This window comes from Trachurus trachurus, assembly GCF_905171665.1.
Source record: "Trachurus trachurus genome assembly, chromosome: 3".
In the NCBI taxonomy this organism is placed as follows: Eukaryota; Metazoa; Chordata; class Actinopteri; order Carangiformes; family Carangidae; genus Trachurus; species Trachurus trachurus.
In genome coordinates this window covers 28645076-28666877 of record NC_139893.1, presented here as the reverse complement: position 1 = coordinate 28666877, position 21802 = coordinate 28645076, and the positions used below count along the sequence as shown (strand labels likewise).

The 21802-nt window shown below is 43.2% G+C and overlaps 1 protein-coding gene across 4 annotated transcripts in view; it reads left to right on the top strand.

The window, feature by feature from the left end:
- ppfia1 (PTPRF interacting protein alpha 1) overlaps positions 1-20988 on the top strand; it is a 45830-nt gene extending 24842 nt beyond the window's left edge. The window contains exons 9-29 of one of the 4 annotated variants that reach the window (XM_084001622.1): positions 104-238; positions 4389-4472; positions 4581-4712; positions 4894-4956; positions 5052-5131; positions 5214-5364; positions 6005-6228; positions 6323-6554; positions 10494-10618; positions 10705-10877; positions 10970-11063; positions 12701-12782; positions 12884-13084; positions 13369-13431; positions 16464-16639; positions 16753-16850; positions 17067-17242; positions 18171-18239; positions 18639-18810; positions 18982-19049; positions 19350-20988. In XM_084001622.1, the coding sequence (XP_083857748.1) occupies positions 104-238; positions 4389-4472; positions 4581-4712; positions 4894-4956; positions 5052-5131; positions 5214-5364; positions 6005-6228; positions 6323-6554; positions 10494-10618; positions 10705-10877; positions 10970-11063; positions 12701-12782; positions 12884-13084; positions 13369-13431; positions 16464-16639; positions 16753-16850; positions 17067-17242; positions 18171-18239; positions 18639-18810; positions 18982-19037 (2586 nt within the window). In that variant the 3' untranslated portion in view covers positions 19038-19049; positions 19350-20988. Of the gene's footprint in view, positions 1-103; positions 239-4388; positions 4473-4580; positions 4713-4893; positions 4957-5051; positions 5132-5213; positions 5365-6004; positions 6229-6322; positions 6555-10493; positions 10619-10704; positions 10878-10969; positions 11064-12700; positions 12783-12883; positions 13085-13368; positions 13432-16463; positions 16640-16752; positions 16851-17066; positions 17243-18170; positions 18240-18638; positions 18811-18981; positions 19050-19327 lie in introns of all 4 variants that reach the window. The other 3 variants (XM_084001621.1, XM_084001620.1, XM_084001623.1) reach the window with 3 other exon arrangements.
- The last annotated feature ends 814 nt before the right edge of the window (positions 20989-21802 follow it).

Here is a 21802-nt window from a genome sequence, read left to right as displayed (position 1 = left end):
GCACCTTGTGGAACTGAAAGCCAACCCTGAGGCTAGCACACAGCACAGAAGAGTCTTCAACATGCTTGCTAATGACTTTTTCTGTCCCGTTTGTTTGTTGCAGTCTGAGGACAGAAGCCGACAGCTCCAGGAGAAGCTGGAGTTGGCTGAGCAGAAGCTGCAGCAGACCATCCGCAAGGCAGAGACTCTGCCGGAGGTGGAAGCTGAATTAGCTCAGAGAGTCGCTGCCCTCACAAAGGTATCATCACCAGTTCACTGCCCTGTGTACCATTTAACCTTTCAACTTTGACATAATAAAGTGTCGATCATCATTCAGAGGTCCTTGAAAATCCCAAGCCTTCATATGTGGAAAAATTGCAAATATAGCAGCACACATAATACAATCACGGCTATTAGATAAGTTCCTTTACAGTAAAACAGCTAGGAGCTCCCAGAGGAAGCTACCGTGGAAGCCATTGTTTATGTTACTCCAAATATCCACAGAGACCTATTTTTAGACCTTTGGCCCATGTTTTTATCCATTTATAGTTTTAGCCTTTGTCTTGGACAACACTTACTGCTGCTGAACTTTCACTAACATCTTTGCCCCTCTTTAGCAGTAATACATTCACTTTTTGAAGCGGTAAATTTCCATTTCACTTTTTCTGGTATTCTGCATGCAGGCATTTAACTAAAGAGTTGAATGAGTGCACAGCTGAAGGCAGGGTTTTACAAATACACACAGGTCTAGTATCAGGGAATGAAGGACATGCTCCCCTGGAAAAATGTTAAATTCTCCTTATCTACACACAGTGGCCCTCATTTATCAAACTTGCGTACACCAAAAAAATGGGTGTACACCAAATTCACCGCAAGGATCGGCATTTATTAATCTGAGCGTGAGCGTACGGTACGCACAAATCTCACGCCAGCTCTGACCAGGTGTACGCACATTTGGAACCAGTCTAGAACATGTAGGAAACAGGGCTGCTGTGTCAAAACGATTATTAAACCATAGTCTAATAACGCAGCGATGTGGACCACATGTTGTTGTTGTTTATATTGATAAAAAGATAAAAAGTAGCCAAAAAAAAAACCGCTACAACCAAGTCCGTGTTGAAAATTTAACTCGACTTTTATTTTGAGCAACTGAGATGAATTAAAAACCACGACGTGACAGATGCTCGTTAATCAGCTGTGTAAACAGAAACAGTCAATGACAGACAGACCTGTTATTGTAGATCACACACACAAACTTCCAACATCTCCTGCACCAGAGGATGACCGGACGGCTCCTCAGTCTCTCTCTCTGCCGGATACCGGAGGGGAGGGGGGGGGGGCGGGGGAGAGCTCAGCTACCTGTCCAGGTGCAGCTGATCTCCGCGGCGGAGTGTTTTTTTTTTTCTTTTTTTCCCCTGTCAGCGGGACATCGGGCCGGTGTTTCACATCCCTCCATCAGCCGAACCATGCCAGCGGTGCTGATGGTCATAAAGTAGCGTTCGCAGCAGTAATATGCCTATGATTTCTCCTCAGTCACTTGTGTTTAGTAAACTGCAGGAGCATTTCATGAGATCGCTGGTTTTCCTGACGTGGTCGGTGACACGTGCGTCTGCAGCCTCTATCCACCGGGATGACGCTTATCAGTCACAAAATCTATCAATCTATCAATGTCCAGATATTTAAAGCAGATATCAGCTTCACGGCCGTTTCGGCTAATGCTGCGTTCAAGGCAGGCTTTTGAAACCGTAAGTTACAGCTTCAAGTCACAACTACGACTTGGTAGCGTTCCAGGTAACCCGTAGCTCATGTTTTTACCATCCTGTTGTCTGTGAAAGTTCCCTATAACGGCCACTCGTAACTTCCGACCCGTGAACTCGTACCAGATCGAACTGGTATGACTTCACAGGAAGGAAAAACACAAAGTACGAGTTTCTTTGAACGCACCATGAGTTAGCAGCCCCCGCCCTTGTCAGGCATCAATTGGTCCTCGTGCTACGTCACCACATTCACGCGCATCCCTTGGCTGCACACACAGCCCTTCATGCCGTTCTCTCTCCTCATTGGATAACACTTGTATCCCACAAGGAAAATTTTCTCCTCGGGTTACAGCAGAGCAGAGTGACGGAGAGACTCGTGTTTAGGCTGAAATACTTCATGTAAGTGATTGCTGACGGAAAATAGGACTATTTAGGACTTATATTAACAAAAACATTCCACTGATATCTGCTTTAATGTTGCCGCCCTCTCCCTGTTCAACGCGGTAATGTCAGTAAAGTCCCTCTTCTTGGCCGTCTTCCGTGTCTCCATGTCGTAAAAGGGGCAGGGCGACGCCTCTAAAGCAGGAATATATCGGGGCGTGACATTTAAATTACGCTCGTTTTCAGCCGCCGGATTTATCAACACCACGCCGGTTCTACGCCGAAATCAGCAGCGTACACACTTTTAGTAAATCACACGTGACACTTGGCGTACACTGATATTTACACCAGAATCTACACCAGATCCTGCGCAAGTTTGATAAATGAGGGCCAGTATGTCTATAAAGACACAAGTACAAAAGCTGTAAAACCATGTGAGCGGACATTATACAAATGTGCCTTAAACATACAATATATTTATACAATGATATAATATTAGGCCATTATTAAGGCCATTGAGTCTAAGTCAGTCTGACAGTCAAGGAATGGAATTAATGTTAACTAACTAGTTAATTCAGTTCAGTTAAGTGAACCTAACCAGCTGGTGTCATGATAAATGGCCACTGTTGGAATAGAGCACAGTCAAACAGGAGCTTCATGTTTATGATGTGATATGCTGATTTAGTTATTAGCATTTAGACAATACATTAACAGTACATTAGGTTTTCTTTTTCTCTTTTAATTGTTTACTCACCTGTGTGTGTCCAAAGCCATTTCCCCCCATGCATTTATAATGACCCTCACTCTAGAGCTTAAGCCACATGCTGATATAGATAATGACAGAGAGACAGACATGTTTAGAAAGCCTTGGTATGTTTTATATCGCCTCTGCACAGTTTCCAAGGCATCATCATGAAGGATCCAGTCCTCCTTCCACCCAACTTGGTGGAGAATTTGGTACAATTACTCCATCATCAACCTCAGTCTATAACATCCATCAGTGTATTATTCTCTTCTAACACAGCATGTTGTCTGCCTGTCCACATGCTCTGTCTTGGAAGTGGCAACAAACAAAGTCCCTTTAAATGTGTTGTCTTATTTTCTCCGTTTAGCCACTGTGCTAATTGTTCTCATGTTAAACCAACACTCTATTCTCTCCTCTGTCTCTCTCTGTCTGTCTGTCCATCTGTCTGCCATGCTGTTTCTGTGTGGTCTTCATGCTCTTCCTGCCACCCCCTTATCAAACCCCTAGTGTGTTCTGTGTGGCTCTAAAGGCTCTAAGACTCAGAAGAAGGTAGATCAGATTTATTCGCAAAACTAGACCTGTCCGTTTAGATGCTGGAATACAACGCTTGACTCAAGCTCTGTTTCTGAACTTAACCAGAGCTGTACAAAATAATGGCAATTAGAAATACTGAAGAAAAAGCAATCTGATCTGCTTTCCTTGAAACAGAAAAAAAGTAAATTTTATTGGTGTTTTATCCTGTACGAGACAAGTGCCTGGTTAAGTGCAGTACCAGACTAGATCTAAACATGGTAGTATCTTATGAAGCCTGACACCTGGTGCTGACCTCTCTTCCTCAGTCAGCCTGTGTGTTCTGCTTTGTGCCGGTGAAAGTTAATCAATCCTTCATGTTCGTACCTCTCCCCCCCCCCTTTTTTTTTTACTCAAACACAGAAAACTCTAATGTTTAGTGTCCAACACAAACAGGAAGTGCCAGCTGATTTGCTCAAAGACTTTTAGAGACCCTGCCCAGTAGAGCTGCTAGAAAACTGGAACAGGAAGTGTCGCAGAGAAATATTTACCACTCTATTGACTCTTCCATGAAAACGAGCCAATAGACTGATAATATCTGCTGTGAACACTGATCGTGTTTTTCAGCATTACCAAAATATTGGATTAAGTTCATTTATTTATTTATTTTTATTTGCAAAAACATGTCTCTAGTTGAACGTAGAACCTCTTCTGTGGTAGATGTGCATTGTGGGAAGTATTTGCTACTCCATTTGTGGGTTGTACTTTGCTCTCCTCTCCAAATACAGCTGATTTCAGATTCTCTACCTGGCTGTGGGTGTTTTCTCCATCTGCTTGAAAGACTTCAGCTTTGTCACTAAAACCATAAACCAGCCAAGTCCATCTCCAGGATGGACGACCAACACTTGGAGGGGAGATCAAAGCAGACCTAGCTTTAGAGGGACTCCCGTTAGCTCTGAGAGGACTCAATATACTGATTCAGTGGAACACATTTTTGTCAAAAATGTTTTTTTCAGGCAGAGGAACGTCATGGCAATGTGGAGGAGAGATTGAGGCAACTGGAGTCTCAGCTGGAGGAAAAGCACCAGGAACTGCTCAGGGTGAGACAGAGGGATGAGGGGGGATCTGCTGTCGCTACAATGGGCCCACTCTTTTAAACAGTTTTAACAATTGCTTTCTTTTAAAATGCTCTTGTTGCTTTAATATAGGCACGGCAGCGAGAGAAGATGAATGAGGAGCACAACAAGAGGCTGTCTGAGACAGTGGACAAGCTCCTGTCGGAGTCCAACGAGAGACTCCAGCTCCACCTCAAAGAGAGGATGTCAGCTCTGGAGGACAAGGTATAAAGAGGCAAACAGACCGACGGCACTGTATTCTTAGCCATATAAATATTTGCCGTTTCTTCACAGTGTCGTCAGTCCCATGACTGTTAAGTTGTGATCTCGTCTGTCACGGTGCACGGTTAGAGGCTCAGTTAATGTTTACTTTCCAGTGTGTCAGCTTGTGTCTGCCTCTCCTCAGAATGCCCTGATAAGAGAACTGGACCACACCAAGAAGCTGATTGAGGAGTCTCACCATGAGAAGGTGAGGGTTTGGTTTAAGTATCAGGTGATCTTTGTTGCTACAGACATTGTTTCCTCAGCAGTCAACTGACCGATCTAAATTTCCCTCCGCTACAGGAGCAGCTTCTGATCCAGATCGAGACTATGAGGGCAGAGAACGAGCAGGGCCGAAGCAGGAGCAACTCCTTACTACATGGGTAAGTCAAGCAGGTTGGAGCTCACAGTGTCACCCTCTAACCCCTCGGAGTGTCTCTAATTGCCTCTTATGTGTTCTTGCAGTAGGTCTCAGCTGGGCAGCACTCCAGATTTCAGGTATCCAGTGTCGGCTTCCTCTATGATGGACAGTAACTCAGACCACTATGGCAGTGCTCTTGTGCTACGGCGACCTCAAAAGGGACGTGTGGCCGCGCTGCGGGATGAGCCATCCAAGGTTAGCACCCAGCTTATTTGCTGGTGTCTTATTCATTGATGTCATATATACACCACACATTGAAAAGCTGTAGTATCATAGTTGGCTGAGCTCAATGCAGAATGACCCCTTGTTATGTACATTGACACCTGGAGACAGTTTATGTTGCTCAACCCCTGAATCCTCAAATTAAAAAGTGACACAGCAACTGAAATTATGTTTATGTCTAGTTTTGGAAGTTTTGCAGATGAACAGATCCTATCAACTACTTCAACCTGCAGAAATCAATTTCTTCTTATGTTTTTGTCTTGTCGTCTTCATAACACATGCTACCTGTATGCTGTGCCTTTGTCCTTCTTCCACCTGTTTCAGTCTAATTTTTGACTTCTCTCTGATGATTTTCTTCTTCTCTATTTTTCTCTCTGTTGCTTCCACTCTGGACATCAGCGACATGTAAGTTAGTGTGGTGGAGAGAGCCGTGGCGGTTATTTGTGCCTGTGTGGTGTAATGCATATCAAGCTAACCATTTATCTCTGTCACCTCTGCTTCTCTCACACACCTCTGGATTTTTATCCCTTTTCTACTTTCAATATCTGCCTTAATCTCTCCCCCCCCCACCCTCTCTCCTTTTCTTGTGTCATACCTGCATGCCTTCATACAGGTGCAGACTTTAAACGAGCAGGAGTGGGAGCGAATGCAGCAGGCGAATGTGCTGGCAAACGTGGCCCAGGCCTTTGAGAGCGACATGGATGCCTCGGACCTGGAGGAGGACCGGGAGACGATTTTCAGTTCGGTGGATCTGCTGTCCCCTGGTGGCCAGGCTGATGCACAGACCCTTGCCTTAATGCTGCAGGAGCAGCTGGATGCCATCAACAATGAAATTAGGTACCAGCTGCTACACAGCTATGAGAGCAAGCACACCTAAACCTTGCTCCATTGAACTGAACATTTTTACAGTTCCCTTTTCTTTTCCGTGCAGGATGATCCAAGAGGAGAAGGAGAGCACAGCGATCCGGGCAGAGGAGATCGAGTGCCGGGTGGGCAGTGGCGACAGCCTCGGAGGACGTTTCCGCTCCATGAGCTCCATCCCTCCGTCACTGTGTGCGGGCTCCTCGCTGGGCGGCTCTCCCCCGGGCTCTGGTCACTCCACCCCCAGACGCATTCCCCGCAGCCCCAACAGAGAGCTGGACCGCATGGGTGTCATGACCTTGGTAACACTTCCTTTGCTTTTGATTTCCCGACAGGATAATACAACTACACTGAAGAGCACATTTAACTCCTTATTTGAAACAACACTAATTTCTGACGTAATTTAAACCTTAACAAGTCCCAATTATTTCCTTTCGTTTATTTTTATTGTGGTTTGTTGTGTTCACGTTTGTCCTAATATTCTTTAACACTTTACACGTTTTGTTGCTTTTTATGTTGTAAATGTTATTGGTGTGATTCATGTACTAATATGTTGTGTTTATGTGTGTCAGTACATAACCATGTGCATATGTAACTGCCCCCTGCTTGTAGCAATATTGCTATGACCCCTACATCATCCAGAGCTCCCTCTCCCAGCAGACCCTAACTTACCTGCCCTATGGTGCAACTGGCTTCAGAGCCCCTCCTCAAGCCTTTAGCTATGCTCCCTACTTTCAGGTATCTCTCTATAACAGCTCCCTGCATTTCTTCCTTCCTCGGGTGGGTGCAGTCGGCCTCTGCCACACAGCTCATTTTCCCGCTGTGTGATGATGGATTGTAATGTCAGATTATATTAGTTTTAACAAAAACAATTAGAGCCTTTGTTATAATGAAATCATTTTTTGTTTATCTTCCCCTCCTTATGACAGCAAAATTCAGTCATTATTGAGGATTGAATTGAAGTCTTGTGTTGAAATCTAGCCATGATGACATTGTGAAATTCAGTTGTCCAGATGGAGGTTGCACACACACCTGGCAGCTAAAGGTTTATATGGAATAGACTTTGTTTTGGAGAAGGTCTTTTACATGTTGCAGTACATCACAGGATAGAAAGATGAGCTCGGTGACTTATAACTACAGTTCACACACTCACACTTGGCCCTATGTCAATAATCTAGACCCCCCGTTTCCAGACCTGTTTTAAACACACTATTAAACACACTATTGTGTTTAAAGAAGTAACACTGAACTGCGCTGGAAACTTCAATTCGCTGGGCCATTTGTTGCCTTTGCTTTTCCTGTTAACACTAGTGCTGGAATTACTCATCAGTCAGTCCTTCAAGGAATTTTGATCTTGTGATTGCAGGAATTGATTCAAGTTGAAGCAGTCCCTGCTTTTGTTCAGTACTTTCAAGGTTTCTGGGGGTGTTGAAGATCATCAATCACCCCCTTTGCTTTAATGTGTCGGCTTCATCCTGTGAAAAAAATACAATGGATTGATTGCAGGGCAGTTACTGTCTTGTTCAGTGTTCAGTGAGAGTGAGGGACTGTAAGGGAAAGTTCATGAAGTTTATTGAGGCATGGCTGTAAGAAGGAGTGCTGCGTTCAATTATTGAATTAATGCCTGAAAAACAATTGTCCATTGTGTCAGATTTTCTGTGTTTCTGGTTTCAATCTGTCACATCTGTCTTGGAAGCATCAGTGATCATTTTTCCTAAAAAGAAGGAAGAAACAGAAGATCTTGAGTGATCAAATTAATTCTTTTGCTCGCCCACTCAATTTCCTCTTCCTGTTTCCCTTTTATAGTTCACTAATCTCTTCCTTGCTGTGGCCTCACTGTGTCAGTTTAGAAAAGGAAATGAGTGATTAGGTATTTTCTCCCCTGGGGGCAGGAGAAACTCCCATAGAAATGTGGCATGCTGATGGTTTATTTGCTCTGCTAATGCCAGGCCTGTGAGGAATGCAGCATGGAAAAATCCTCCAGCTTTTAAGGTGCACAGTGGAAAAAGTGACGAGAACAGCTCTGGTTTGTGAAGTCAGGTGTCGCACTGCCAAGTGTTTAATAGCACATAAAGCTACAGCAGCCAGCGAGCTCATAGCTCTGTCAGCTGCGATTTCAGCCCAGTGATGTTAATCGGAAGGGACCACGTAGCTGCTCAGCTGTTCAACCCGGTAGATTAGTCAAATAAATGTCACCAAGGTTTTCACTCTAGTGAAATGTTAGAGCTAGTTTAAAAGTCTGGCCTTCAGATTTTTTGAATTACCTCCAACAAGGCTGCACCCATCCTAACTCATCCTGACCCAACCTCCAGTGTTGTTTTGCAGTGACTCCTGCTCGGGCGGGGTGGCGCCTCTGCAGACTTTTCTTTTTCCAAGAATTGCACGTCTTCACTCCACATTTAAAAAACTGATGATTCTTGTGTGTGTGTGTGTTTGTCTGTGTGTGCGTGCCGAGTACACTGGGTAAATATATAAATCTCTGTCCTGACTTCCTGCTGTTGTGTGTCTTTGCATGGCTTGGTTTCACTGCTGGTCTGTTGTGCGTCTGACTAACTGCTTCTCTCCTCTCTCCTTTTTTGCCATGCTTCAGCCTAGTGACCTGCGCAAGCACCGCAGGAAGGTAAACTAGAGGCCTTCTGTGCTGGGCTCTGTCAGCCACCCATTACCCCCTCTTCCCTCATGCCCCAACTGAAGCCCAATGAGTGTAACCTATGAAGTTCAGCTATAGTTTCTTGATGCCAGTTATCCTTGTGCGTAATAAATATAAACATTAGAGTTTGTGAAGGTCATGAGGAGGCACCAATGAATGACCAACAAAATCCTACCAATTTCCTTTTCATATGTCTTAGCTGATTGTACCTGCTCAGATATCCAGGTTCTCCTGAATCCTGGGGGCTATTGCACAAAAGTGGAAGTAAGAATTCAGTATAACTGAAAAAGTGAGGCTTGACAAAGCCTCATCTGTGTATCCTAAGTTAATTAATTTCTTGAACAGACCCCGGTAATAATCACTGATTGACTGATGAAGACGCGCAAAAAACACAAGCTGGAGCAAACTTTTCGCTGAGCGTGCAGCAGCCCCTGCCAGACGCTCACAAGGAGGTGGTCATTTTATTTCGTAAATGCCGCTGCTGTCCTCAGGATAAGAGAAAAACCCTGACAATAGTGAAACAACTGATTGTGTAAGTTAGAAAATATTGACATCCTAACAGTGAAAGGAAATAATCAAAAGCAGAGTTAAATGTAGAAAAAGATGCATTCAAATAAAGATTATCTCTGTACATATACATAACTAATGTACTGTTTATAAAATCTCCTCCATGTGTTTCTGAGGGACATTTAATACAGACCTGTGTTCAGTCAGTGTCACCACCAGTGACGTCATCAGTGAAAACTGTGACACAGAACAGGCTGATGAGCAGCTGCTGTGAGTGTGCTGTAATGTGACACGTCTTTTATAATCTATGATGCATGTAACTGGCAGTTTTGTAAAAAAAAAAGATGAAGAAGGTGTGTGCCAAACATTTACATGGCAAGCTCACACTTCTGATGAAATAACTGTAAAACACATTTATCTGACGAGACTGACAGCTGCCTGAACCAAAACCAAAACATCAGGATAAGTTAAGCCTGGCTGTTAGCCTGGTCAGTAGCAGGCTAGCTGAAAAGAGTAAATCTCCATGGTAACAAATGTGCCTCTGTTTTCATGCAACCGAGTCCTACTTAAATTGAGCTAGGATAGAGGGAAATCGTGACTTAATCCGCTATCTTGGTTTTGTGCAACAGCCCCCTGATCTGTATTTGCCGCTATGATTTCTGCATTATTACTATTTTTGTGGTCACATATGTTGTTTGACTTATTTTCCATTTTGGCAGGCAGTTGAGAGGAAAGCAATAATCAATAAACAGTGGCAATAGATCTAATCATGCAAACAAATTGAGAAAATCTAATCCAGGTCTCGTATCAGTTCAGGTGTGCTGTAATAGGTTGAGGAGTTCAGGCCTGCTTTCCTGGGACCAGGCAGAAGTCAGGTTTTCAATAAAAAAGCTTCAGCCACTTTCTTTGAGGGCAGAAAGTTCAGCAATATGTATGGAGACCATTTGCTGTTTCGCTGCTCGTAGCGTTAAACAGTGCTCTATGTAGCCTGACTGAATCAGTTTCTGTGTCACAGCTATGTCTTGGTCAGCACAAAGTGAAATGATCCACCTCACTAACACGTGTTTGTCCCACTGTTGCGCAGTCTGCTCAGGATGACAAGGCCACCATTCGATGTGAGACCTCACCCCCCACCACTCCACGCTCCATGCGCCTGAACAGAGACGTGGGGCACGCTGCCAGCCACGAGGACATCAGAGACATCCGAGGGTAAGACCTGCTCCCGTCACCCTCCTCTGTCCTCCTCCCTCCGTCTTCTATTTGTCTCTCTAACGGCTCGACCTTTGGTCCAACAGTCTAGTCGGGCTGCAGGACGGCCAGGGTAGCAACCCCAGCAGCAGCAACAGTAGCCAGGACTCCCTCAACAAAGCAGCGAAGAAGAAGAGTATCAAGTCTTCTATTGGACGCCTCTTTGGAAAGAAGGAGAAGGGCCGACCCAGCATTCCTGGGAAGGACTCCCCCAGCCAAGGTCGGACACAAGGCATGTTTGTGTGTAAGCAAACAGTGTAGCTGTTCCATATCGGTGCTGAACGAGATGTTTGTTTATGTTTACCTTCCCAGCTGGCACTCCCGAGGCAGAGAGTTCTCCTAAAGACGGCCTAGGAATGGGCACTCTGGGAGGCCCTGCGGAGAAGAACCGCAAGCTGCAGAAGAAGTAAGTTTCTCTCCAACGGCTCCATGACACTCAGCTGTTTCCACAGAATATTGTTGAAAGATAACAAGATAACCACCAGCTGTTCTGTACTGCCTATACTCGACTGCACTGTTAATAATGTAAATGTCCATGAGTGTTGTTGTGGGCTCAGTGCTCCTGCTGACGTCCAGGCCTGGCTCACAAGCTCCCTCCCTGCCACCTGGCTCACGCTCACTCCTATCAGCTCATCCTCCTTTCACCCCACGCCCCGTCGTTTCCATTGCCCTCCCCCACCCCCTACAAAGATTTTATGTTTTTTCCTTCATTCTTAGTTTTGTGAAACATGTGCCAACGTCATAAATGTTGTTTTTGCTCCATGTAGCGCTTAAAATAGCATCAATTCATTCTTTCTCTTTGTTGTTTTGCCAACCTCCCCCTTCTTTGTTTTATCATCCCCCTCTCATTCCATGTATAGTCCAAAGACAGGGTAAGTTGGTTCATATTGCTTTTCCTTTGCTTTTTATCTTCTTCCCTCACTTGGCTTCACGTTGACCTCACCATTAACTCAGGACCCCAAAGAAATGTCCCTCTGAATGTCTGATGGCTTTTCCACGCTGCTTTTTACCCTGCTTTCCACAGAGGAGCTTAACTAACAGGAATGTGTGTGTGCTGATTTTTAGTGAGTGACAAATTTTCCTCTCGCAGTTTTCCTACCGGAGCATGAAGTTATGCACTACAACTACAGGAAAGATTGTAAATGGAGGAATTTCAACCGAATAGTTTGAATGCAAAAGTCAGACATTGCACATTGTTGCTTAACAACCTCTGGAATTAATTAAAACAACAGCAACATGGCTTTGAACATCTGTTAATCTTTGTGGAGGCAGACACAGGCCAAACACAGGATGGGTTTGTTTGTGCAGCCCCATCTAGTGGCCAACTTCAATCGTTTCCTTCATTTTATAGCACCAGTTCAGTTGACTTGTATCCGTGGTAGTGAAGTGAGAGAGATCTTAAAGAAACTGAATCAGAGGCTGCCTCCCTCCAACATCCCCACAAACCTCCCAGACTCATGTCTTTCTTCTTTCATTACAAACTGAGAATGTGCATGAAATGAACGAGCAATATTTAGAAAGGTACTGCAAGAGTTTCTCTGTCCTTCCCTCTGTGCATGAAATAGCACCTGCAGTTGTAGAGCAATGCATCCATACTAAGTGGACTCTGTAAGTGGACTCTCAAAGCACTGGTTCTGGGAGAAAACTTGACTAATAAAGTCGCTCAGTCCTGAGGCTCCTGGCTGTGACCCAGAGTCACCTCCCAGTGGCTTAACAAAAGACCCATCTGGTTAAACCTGGGCAGTTAAGGCTGGAAAAAGACAGAGAGGTTTTCACAGACACTTTTTCAACAATGACATCCTGTCAAAGGTTTTCCAGATGAGTACATCTCTGAGTTTCTGGGTTTCAATCTCTGTTTTCTCTCAAACTCCTGCTCTCTGTTTCGAGTGTGCATGGCAGTCGATGTCTTGCGGTTGTGTATACTGTGTATGTTAAAAAGGTGAATTTGATTGCGTGCATATCAGGCTCCTTGGATTTGGGTGTGTTTTTTTGTTTTTTTTGGAAAAGGAAACTTGTATCTAATTTTTTAATTTCGTGTCTCAGGCATGAATTACTTGAAGAGGCTCGGCGACAGGGCCTGCCATTTGCCCAGTGGGACGGACCGACTGTTGTGGTTTGGTTGGAGGTACGGCACACACACATAGCTGATGTGAAATGGTTTAAAAAATAATAAAATAAAAGAATGATCATTTGTTCTGCTTCACTGATTGCACTGTCTCTGTCCAGCTCTGGGTGGGCATGCCAGCCTGGTATGTGGCTGCGTGCCGCGCCAACGTCAAGAGTGGAGCCATCATGTCAGCGCTGTCGGACACGGAGATCCAAAGGGAGATCGGCATCAGTAACCCGCTGCACCGCTTAAAACTCCGTCTTGCCATCCAGGAAATCATGTCCCTCACCAGCCCCTCAGCCCCGCCCACCTCAAGAACGGTATTTACGTGTTGGGTTAACATGTTGACAAGTGCACACACAGCATACAGACACTGGACTTGATCGTGCCTCTGTCGGTATATTGAGCCTGATGCGTTAACATTTTAATCACTGATATTCTTAACATTTACTAATGATGGCATCAAATTTTTTTGCTTGATTCTTTTTCTAACAATAATAACAGTATTTGACAACACCTCTTGATTTTTCTCTCCATCTTGTTCTTTGTCTGTCCTTTATCGCTCCTTCTCTCACTTGTGATTGGGGGTTTGTTACACGATCAGACCACAGGAAATGTTTGGGTCACTCACGAAGAAATGGAAACTTTGGCAGCTACGCCCCCCACGGTTAGTTTGCCCTGATTGGCTCGACGCTATTGGCCCTCTGGCATCTCTAGCAGCTGTCGAGGCTTGCTCCAAGTTGCCTTCAGAGCAGCCAGACATCACTCATTAGTGTTTTGATCACTTCAGTATCTATCAAAAACACAGCAACAAAATACAATTTCTGGCTCACAAGGCAACTTGGGAAAAAGCCTTATTGTGATTTTCTGTGTCCTATTTGGGATTAGCAGGTTTCACATCCCTTCCTTTTAGACCCGAGTGTGTGTGTTTATACTAGCTAGTGTTTAGTTTTGTGTACTTGTATTTTTTGTATAGTATATTCAATAACAGCTGTTACACCTGCAGTTCTTCTTTGGTGGGTTTGTTTGTTGTGTTTAGTTTGATATTTGTTAGTCAGAACATTGTATCAGAAATACAGGATACCTTGTTCTGATAAATAGATAATAAGCATGAAAGACTCCCTCATAGGGATGCACATTTTGAAAAAATTTTCAGACCAATAACCAACGCTTCTTAACCAATCAATAACCGTTAACTGGTAAGATTAAAATGCTCAATTGAGTGTCTGTGACTAGGCTTGTGGCGTTCGGCAATCCAATCGTCTGTCGGCGAGTGAGAGGACTTAAAAAAAATAAAAATGAAACGACCCATCCTTAAAGGATAAAGCGCAGCTTGTCCTCTGACCATCTTTCACAGGAATTGTGCTACAATATCCCTCTAAATATAATAATCAGGCCAGGCCCACCTCAGTCCTCTGATGGCATAGCAGACTGGTTGTCTACTGGTTTTTATTAAGAAATAGCAACCCACACAGTCCCACACTGTACTCCTCCTTTTTAGCTTGCTTCACTTTTCCTGTGATATGGCTGAAGGCACGAGTGTTAGTCAGCACATGTGGACATGCCCCCATGAGTTGATTTACATATGTAAAAATAAATCTATATTAATCAGTCAAAGCTCTTGTTATCAGTTAACGGTTATTCATGTGCATCCCTACTCCCTCACACCGCCATCTTTGTATTGTTTTTTCTATTTTTTTTAGACATAGCCGTTTCTGGAACAGCATGCACTAGGTTTGGGCAAGGTGTTTATATTAACTGTGAAACAATTGAAATGTGTCAGTTGTCAGATATTGCCTTATCTATATCTTGGCAATTTCTCCATTTAAATATCTCATCATAATCTCTCTGTAAATCAATTATTTCTGTATCATTGTGATGCAGATATTTGCTCATTTTGCTTCATTTTACACCAATAGTTTTCATCAAATTGCACCTAATTTGCGACGACATCTTCGTAATAATTGAATCCATTTTGCCCACTCCTACCATGATTCGGCTTTTCACTTCTTTCCTGCTGTACTGTTTCCAGTTGGTGTGGTTTGTTGTTCTGTTACTTCAGATAGTATTTTCGATTTGACGCTACTCTAACCTCCCGGCACTGCTGCATCACTAACCCCCCGCCTGTCTTCTCTTCTCACCATGCTCACTCTAACCATGCTAACACCAGGAGGATGACGAGGGTAGCTGGGCACAGGTTTGCACACGTTCCCCCCAAAAACCCACTTCTGGTCACCTTCTTGTTCTGCTGTTCTTTACACCATCTTATTTTCTTTTTTATACAATTATCTGAGAGGAGATCTCACAGTTTTCCCTCCATTTTTCTATGGATCACTTTGCTTCTACAGTGAGAGCGCTGAGTGGTTTGGTCGAATTGTACAGTTTTACTTGGTTTATTTGTACAGTAGAATTGGATTACCACAAATTACTAACTGCAGTTGGACACCTGGCTGGTGTTCTCCTTCAACAAGACTGTGGTGTTTTCATCGGTACACAGAACATTTCATCTAAAACATCTGTAGGAAATAACCAAGAAAACAGCTTCATGTCTGATTACTAGATAATAAACATCATCATATATATTGTGAAATGTAACAAAGAGAGGTCAATAATAAAAAATATTAATCCTAATGAATTAACTAACAAATCAAGTCTTTCCAATTTGGTTTAATCTCAAGGAAATCAATTGTAAAATATTTGATTCTTATTTTCAAAGCTCCATAATTTTAAGAATTGAATAAGACACCACCTGCCTCTGCAAACAACATTGATTTGGATTCTAGTAGATCATAACAGCAGGTAAATAGTGGCGATGTCACAACACCAGAAATTTAGTCATCGCTACCAACACCAATAAAATACCAGAATTCTCAACTATGTGAGCTGAGCACTAACAACAATAGCAGCAGAAGTTGTCACTGTGCAGTTCTGCAGAGTTGGTAAGAACTGTGGTTTTGTTAGCCTGAACGAGCTAACATTTTCCTCGATGAAGATCGTTGGTGAGTGTTGCTACAACAGATGTCATTAACAGAAACATTTCAGGACATGAACATGCTGCAGACAAGCCAATGTCAAGTGATTGTTGTTAATGTGGACTGTTTCTGCCATCTTCTTCTCTTGAAGGTTGTTATACTGCAGGAGGATCACATCTCCTATTCATAACAATATCTGTGGTAACTTTGGTACGGTGAAGTAGAAAAACAAGTACCACCAGAATTCTGCATTGACTTGTTGCCAAAGCCTTGGTTATCGTGACATCCCACAGTAAACGTCCCAGCAAAGCATCAAAACACTGACATTGTGATCTCTGATCCAGCGTTCCACAAATGTAGCCACTTACAAAGTCGGAAAAATGTAAACAAAATGTAGACCAGCCTGTTGCGCATTTTTATATAAGTTTCAGCTACACTTTGTTGTACTACTGTACTTACTGTACAGCTCAATAATGTCATCTAGTGGTCATCTGGATGAAGTACAAGGAGAAAGCTGTGGTGACTGCTCGGCCAGCTTTCACAATTTTAGAATTGTGCAGATAGACAACAAAAGATAGAAGTTCAGTTTTGTGTCATGAAGTATTACATATGCTTTTTCTCTAGACCTGTCCATGTACAGTAGCTTCTTACATTTATACAACACTTGCCGTCCTACAAACACACACAGGCGCACACAATTGTTAAGCCATCTCTTTTCTGACCATAGACGTTGGCGTATGGAGACATGAACCACGAGTGGATCGGTAACGAGTGGCTGCCAAGTTTAGGATTGCCCCAGTACCGCTCCTACTTCATGGAGTCCCTGGTGGACGCCCGCATGCTCGACCACCTCACCAAGAAGGACCTCAGGGGACAGCTCAAAATGGTGGACAGCTTCCACAGGTAAGACACCTGTGTTTATCTCTTCATTTTCTGTCCGTCAAATGTCTGCGTGTCTCAGCTTGATGCTGCTTGTTCTTCTGAGCCACTGAGCGCCGCTTTACACTGTGTAACAGGAACAGTTTCCAGTGTGGAGTGATGTCTCTGAGGAGGCTCAACTACGACAGGAAGGAGCTGGAGAGGAAAAGGGAGGAGTGTCAGGTCGAGCTTAGAGGTAACAAAGTTTTTGTACACAATACAGTGTCAGTTGCCATGTTTATTTTTTATTTTAGTTAACAATAGTTTTTTCACACGTAGCTGCCATTGCCCTATTAGTTTATAATAAAAATCATGTCCCACTTTTTCAGTGGCTAAACTATTTAAGCGACACTTGAAAACACAGCATTGTGTGTTGTTGTGAATTAACTCTAAGCTGCATCTCTGGCTCCAGACGTGCTGGTGTGGAGCAACGAGCGTGTGGTCAGCTGGGTTCAGGCCATTGGGCTGAAGGAATACAGTGGAAACCTCTATGAGAGCGGAGTCCACGGAGCGCTGCTCGCCCTGGATGAAACCTTCGACTACAACGCGCTGGCCCTGCTGCTACAGATCCCCACACAGAACACACAGGTACACACTCTGATGGCTGTAGTTTCAAATACCGGTTGATTAAAAATATCTTCAGCATCAGAAACAAGACGAGGGCTTTACAGAGGACAGAAGACATTTAACATAGTCCATTAAGGGAATTAATTATTTATATAGTCGTGCATTTAAAAGATAATTACTAACCACTGTAATATGAAGTGTAAAACATTAAAAATGAAACCTAAATGTGTTAGATGTCAATGTCAAATCAATTGCAAAACGCTTTGGAGGCGACCTTTTGTTGTTATACACCAAAGATATTGAAACTCTTCCTACAGTACACATCAGACAAAAAACCTCTGTTGATAATTTGTAATTTTTTTGTTCTTGTTAATTAATCCTATCTCCACTGAGTATTTCTTTTTGTTGTTTTTTCATTTCATTTCATTTATTCCAACCAAGGCATAGGTTTTCATAGTTTTATATCGTAATATTGCCCCTATATAACCTTTATTTCAGTCATTGGACTTTATTGTTTGCTTTTAATGTGTCATTTCTGTTTTTATAATTATATTATTATACCACTTTGAGTTTCAATTGAAAGGTGATTATATAAGTTGAGTTTATTGATGTTCTTATAGACGAAACATTGAAAATGTATTTAAAATTCAGAATTAAAATAAATAGTTGATGAAGTTCAGTTTTAAACCCTGATCTGAATGAGCCAGTAGTTTCAATAGAGCTCAGATGTTCAGGACGCTCGTTCCAAAGGTGAGGAAACTAGAAATTGCTTCATCTGCTCAGTTTTGATCCTGTGAACACCAAGTTAGTCTGTCCTGTCCCAGTCAGAGCTCAGGTGCAGGTCAGTGGGAAGCTGCACTTATCTGATGTAGGAGGAGTTGGTCTCTGCTTTTAATTTAGACTTGAATAAATCATTTGAGTTCTGTTTGTCCTCTCATCTCTTCTCTAGGCCAGAGCAACGCTTGAGCGTGAATTAACCAGTCTGCTGGCCATCGGCACAGACAGGAGAATGGAAGAGGTGACTAACAAGCACTCACACACACACACACACACACACACACACACACACACACACACACACACACACACACACACACACACACACACACACACACACACACACACACACAGTCGGTATATTTACAGTACATGACGTCCTGTTAGACATGCTACAGGTTTGTTGCAAACTGACTGGACTGTTGTCATTGGTTGACCAGAAAAAGGTCCAACAGTAACAAGCTGGAAGGCAGCAGGTCACCACTTATTGTACAGTCGGACAGAGTTTGGGTAGAAAATCAGTTAACCTCCTGTGGTTGTAAAGTGGATCGGAGACAGTTGGAGGTGTTACCAGGACTTAAGTGTTTGGAATTAACTTGCTCTCTTCACACCTTTCTCGATCTCTCCTCCCTCTTTCCAGGACGATGATAAGAACTTCCGCCGAGCTCCCTCATGGAGGAAGAAGTTCAGGCCCAAAGACATGAGGGGCGGGTCCCTGGGCGCGTCGGACACACTCCCCGCCAACTTCAGAGTGACCAGCAGCAGCAGCGCCGCATCTCCCTCCACACAGCCAAAGAGGAGCCCGATGGACGGTAAGTAGAGGAAGGAGTGCCACAAGCGTGTGTGTGTGTGTGTGAGCATGTGTGCTCTCTACTTCCTCAGTTGCCCGTAGTTCCTCCTTCTTTGCTGCTTTGCTGTTTGTTGACGATGCTGTGACTAACGGCATGTCTCTGCATGTGATTTCTGCTGCCGTGGACGCACAGGGAGTCAGTCTATACAGAGGCTGGACACGGCCACAGTCAGGACCTACTCTTGTTAACACACAACAACGGTAAGATCCCACGCACCAACGCTGTACCACCGCACCGTTCGGCCGTTTCCTCACTGCAGAGCTGCAGCCTCCGTCTCCGGGCGGACCGCAGCCTTCTTATACCACAGTTCTCTGCTCCAATAACGCACGTGTTACGCCTCTCCTCTCTTTCTCCAACCCCCCTCTACCTCCTCCTCCCCCTCCCCCTCCCCCTTCCTTCTTCCATTCATCCATCCCTCGGCTTCCGCCCTGCTTCCCCCCCTCTCTCGCCCGTTCATCTCTCTCTTCCCCCTTCTCAGTTTATCCTCATTATTTCTATAGGTAACCGCTGGTCCGAGGATGAAGGGGAATTCCCTGCATTCAAGACCAGGATGATGAACTGAAATCACTTTTAAGGACACTAAGAGATGTTTGTTTGTTTGTTTGTTTGTTTGTCATCACAGAGAGAGACTTTACTCACCGATCTCAGTATCCCTAGAGGAAACAGTCTAGATCTATTATTTGTTATATTTATGTAAACCAATGGGACATTTAATTGATTTTAGAATTACTATGTAATCCCTTTTTTGCCTCTATTCCCTTAATCAACCCACTTTCTAAAAGAATAAACCTTTCTCCACTGTGCCCATATTAAGCTCAGCTCTCAGATGTATGTAACTAAATGTTTCGATTATCTGGAGTTTGTATATTTCTACCAACAGACATTTTATCTAATCTTTTTTATAATCCTGATTCTATTGACCAGATGTATGTTTTGTTTTCCTCTATAATTTGAATTCTAATCATTGAATTTATGCTTAAGTGACTTTGATATGTGATATAACTTAATTCATATCCTCTGCCCTTTTAAACTGTTGTAATTTTTTGTAGTTCTTACCTGTGATTTGTGTGTAAATGCAGCTCTTAGGTCAATGGATGTGTGAGTATCAGACAAATTGCTGAAGTTGTTGGACTGTTTCACAGACTGCTCAGCACTGTGAATCGTCCATCACCTGTGAAATACCTGCTGGCAAGACAGGTGATGGCGACAACAGGTATCATGTGAAACACACACTATATTTTCCTTTTCTCCTCTTTATTTTTCCATATCTGCGAAACCAAAATGAAACTCTTGAATTTAAGAATTAAAGCCATATCACAGTAGCGTTTAAAGTCGAAACAAAAAAACAAAAAAACAGGGCTACGTTCGGATGCAAGTGAAAACAGAATTCCAGGTTGTCTCGAGTTGACCTTGCATGCAGAAGCTTACTCCACTTACCCCCCAGCCCCCCACACAACCCTATTTAGCCCTTTAATAAAAAGCAAACCTCCTTCACCTCTGGAGAAACACGCAAAGACTCGGACACACTTCAAACGAACAGACGAGTCGACGCGTGGAAACTCCTGCGATGGACCAACTTCACTGAGGCCTCAGTCGATCCCCGCTGTGACGCAAAGACCCTGAAGGCGGCGCGATCCACCCACAGACCTTTTTTTTAATTATTATTTTAAACAAAAGAAAAAACACTTTGTACGGAGACTTCATATCAAGCCTTATCATTTCTTAACTCCTCTGTCATCAGTTCCTATTTATTTCTCATCCTTGTTTCGTCAGAGTCTGTTCCTCTGAACGTGGCCACGCTCCTCACGTCTTCGTCTGTCCCGTCTCCTTCCACAACACTGGTTCCTCCATTAGTTTTCACAGCAAATGAGAAGGAACCAAAGAGTTTTTCTTTGTTTTTCCTCCACACTACACATTTAGGTAAAGCTTCAAGTAGAAACGCTTTTTTTCCCTGTTTGTGATGTAGTCACGTAGGCACAATGCAAATCATGTTGCTGTTGTTTTATTCCTGCTCTTCCCATTGAATTTTCTGATCTTGTAACAATGATGTACAGTCTGAGTACTTATAAACTATTTTTATCACAGTATTATTTATTGCTTACTTTCAATAAAATACTGAAACTTATTTTCCACTGCAGAGGAAAAGACTTAAGCTTCTCTTTTCAAGAACAGTATTGATTTCCTGAAGTCAAAGCTGTGTGTTTCTACTTCTGTGTTTTATCCTAAGTGTAGATCCACGAGAAGATATAAAAACATCTCTTAGTTTTCCATCTCCTCTCAGTTTCTCTCTGCAGCATTAGCAACAACAGGTTGCTGTCAGCCAATCAGAAGAGGGGAGGCCCTGGGCCTCTCCTCTGATTGGCTGGCAGTTTTATGAGTGATTTAATAAGAATAGAGCAGATTACAGGTAAAACACCTATAGAAACCAAATCCTGCAGTCAGAGGATAGAGACATTTCTGTTGCCTGTTGCCAAGGAGACAGATGAGGTGAGACCTTTGAGGAGGTTGAAGAGGAGTTGAGCAACAGGCTGGGATCTGCTTCATTGATGTGTCCTTTTCTTATTCTTACGTACTGTATGGTTTTACACCATAAACAACCACCACATGTAAAAGGACTGCAGAAAAATGAGCATGCATTAAAAATGTTCCGACCTCAAACTGTATAATACTGCACTTTACTATACTCTCACTTTACAACTTGATAGAAATGTGTATATGAGAGTTTCAGTTCAGTGTTTTATTTTGTAGCTGATACGTGGTTCTGGCAATTGTGTGTGTGTAGAGTGTTGATAAAAAATAAGGGCCAGATTTAGAAATTCACAGCAGTTGTGAATAAAAAAACTTTGAGTTAAATCAATGAACTAACTGACAAAAACAAAATGATAAACAACTACGGATCGGAAACAGACAAAATTGTCAAATTAAGAGTTAAGAGTGGCATTAAAAGGTGTGA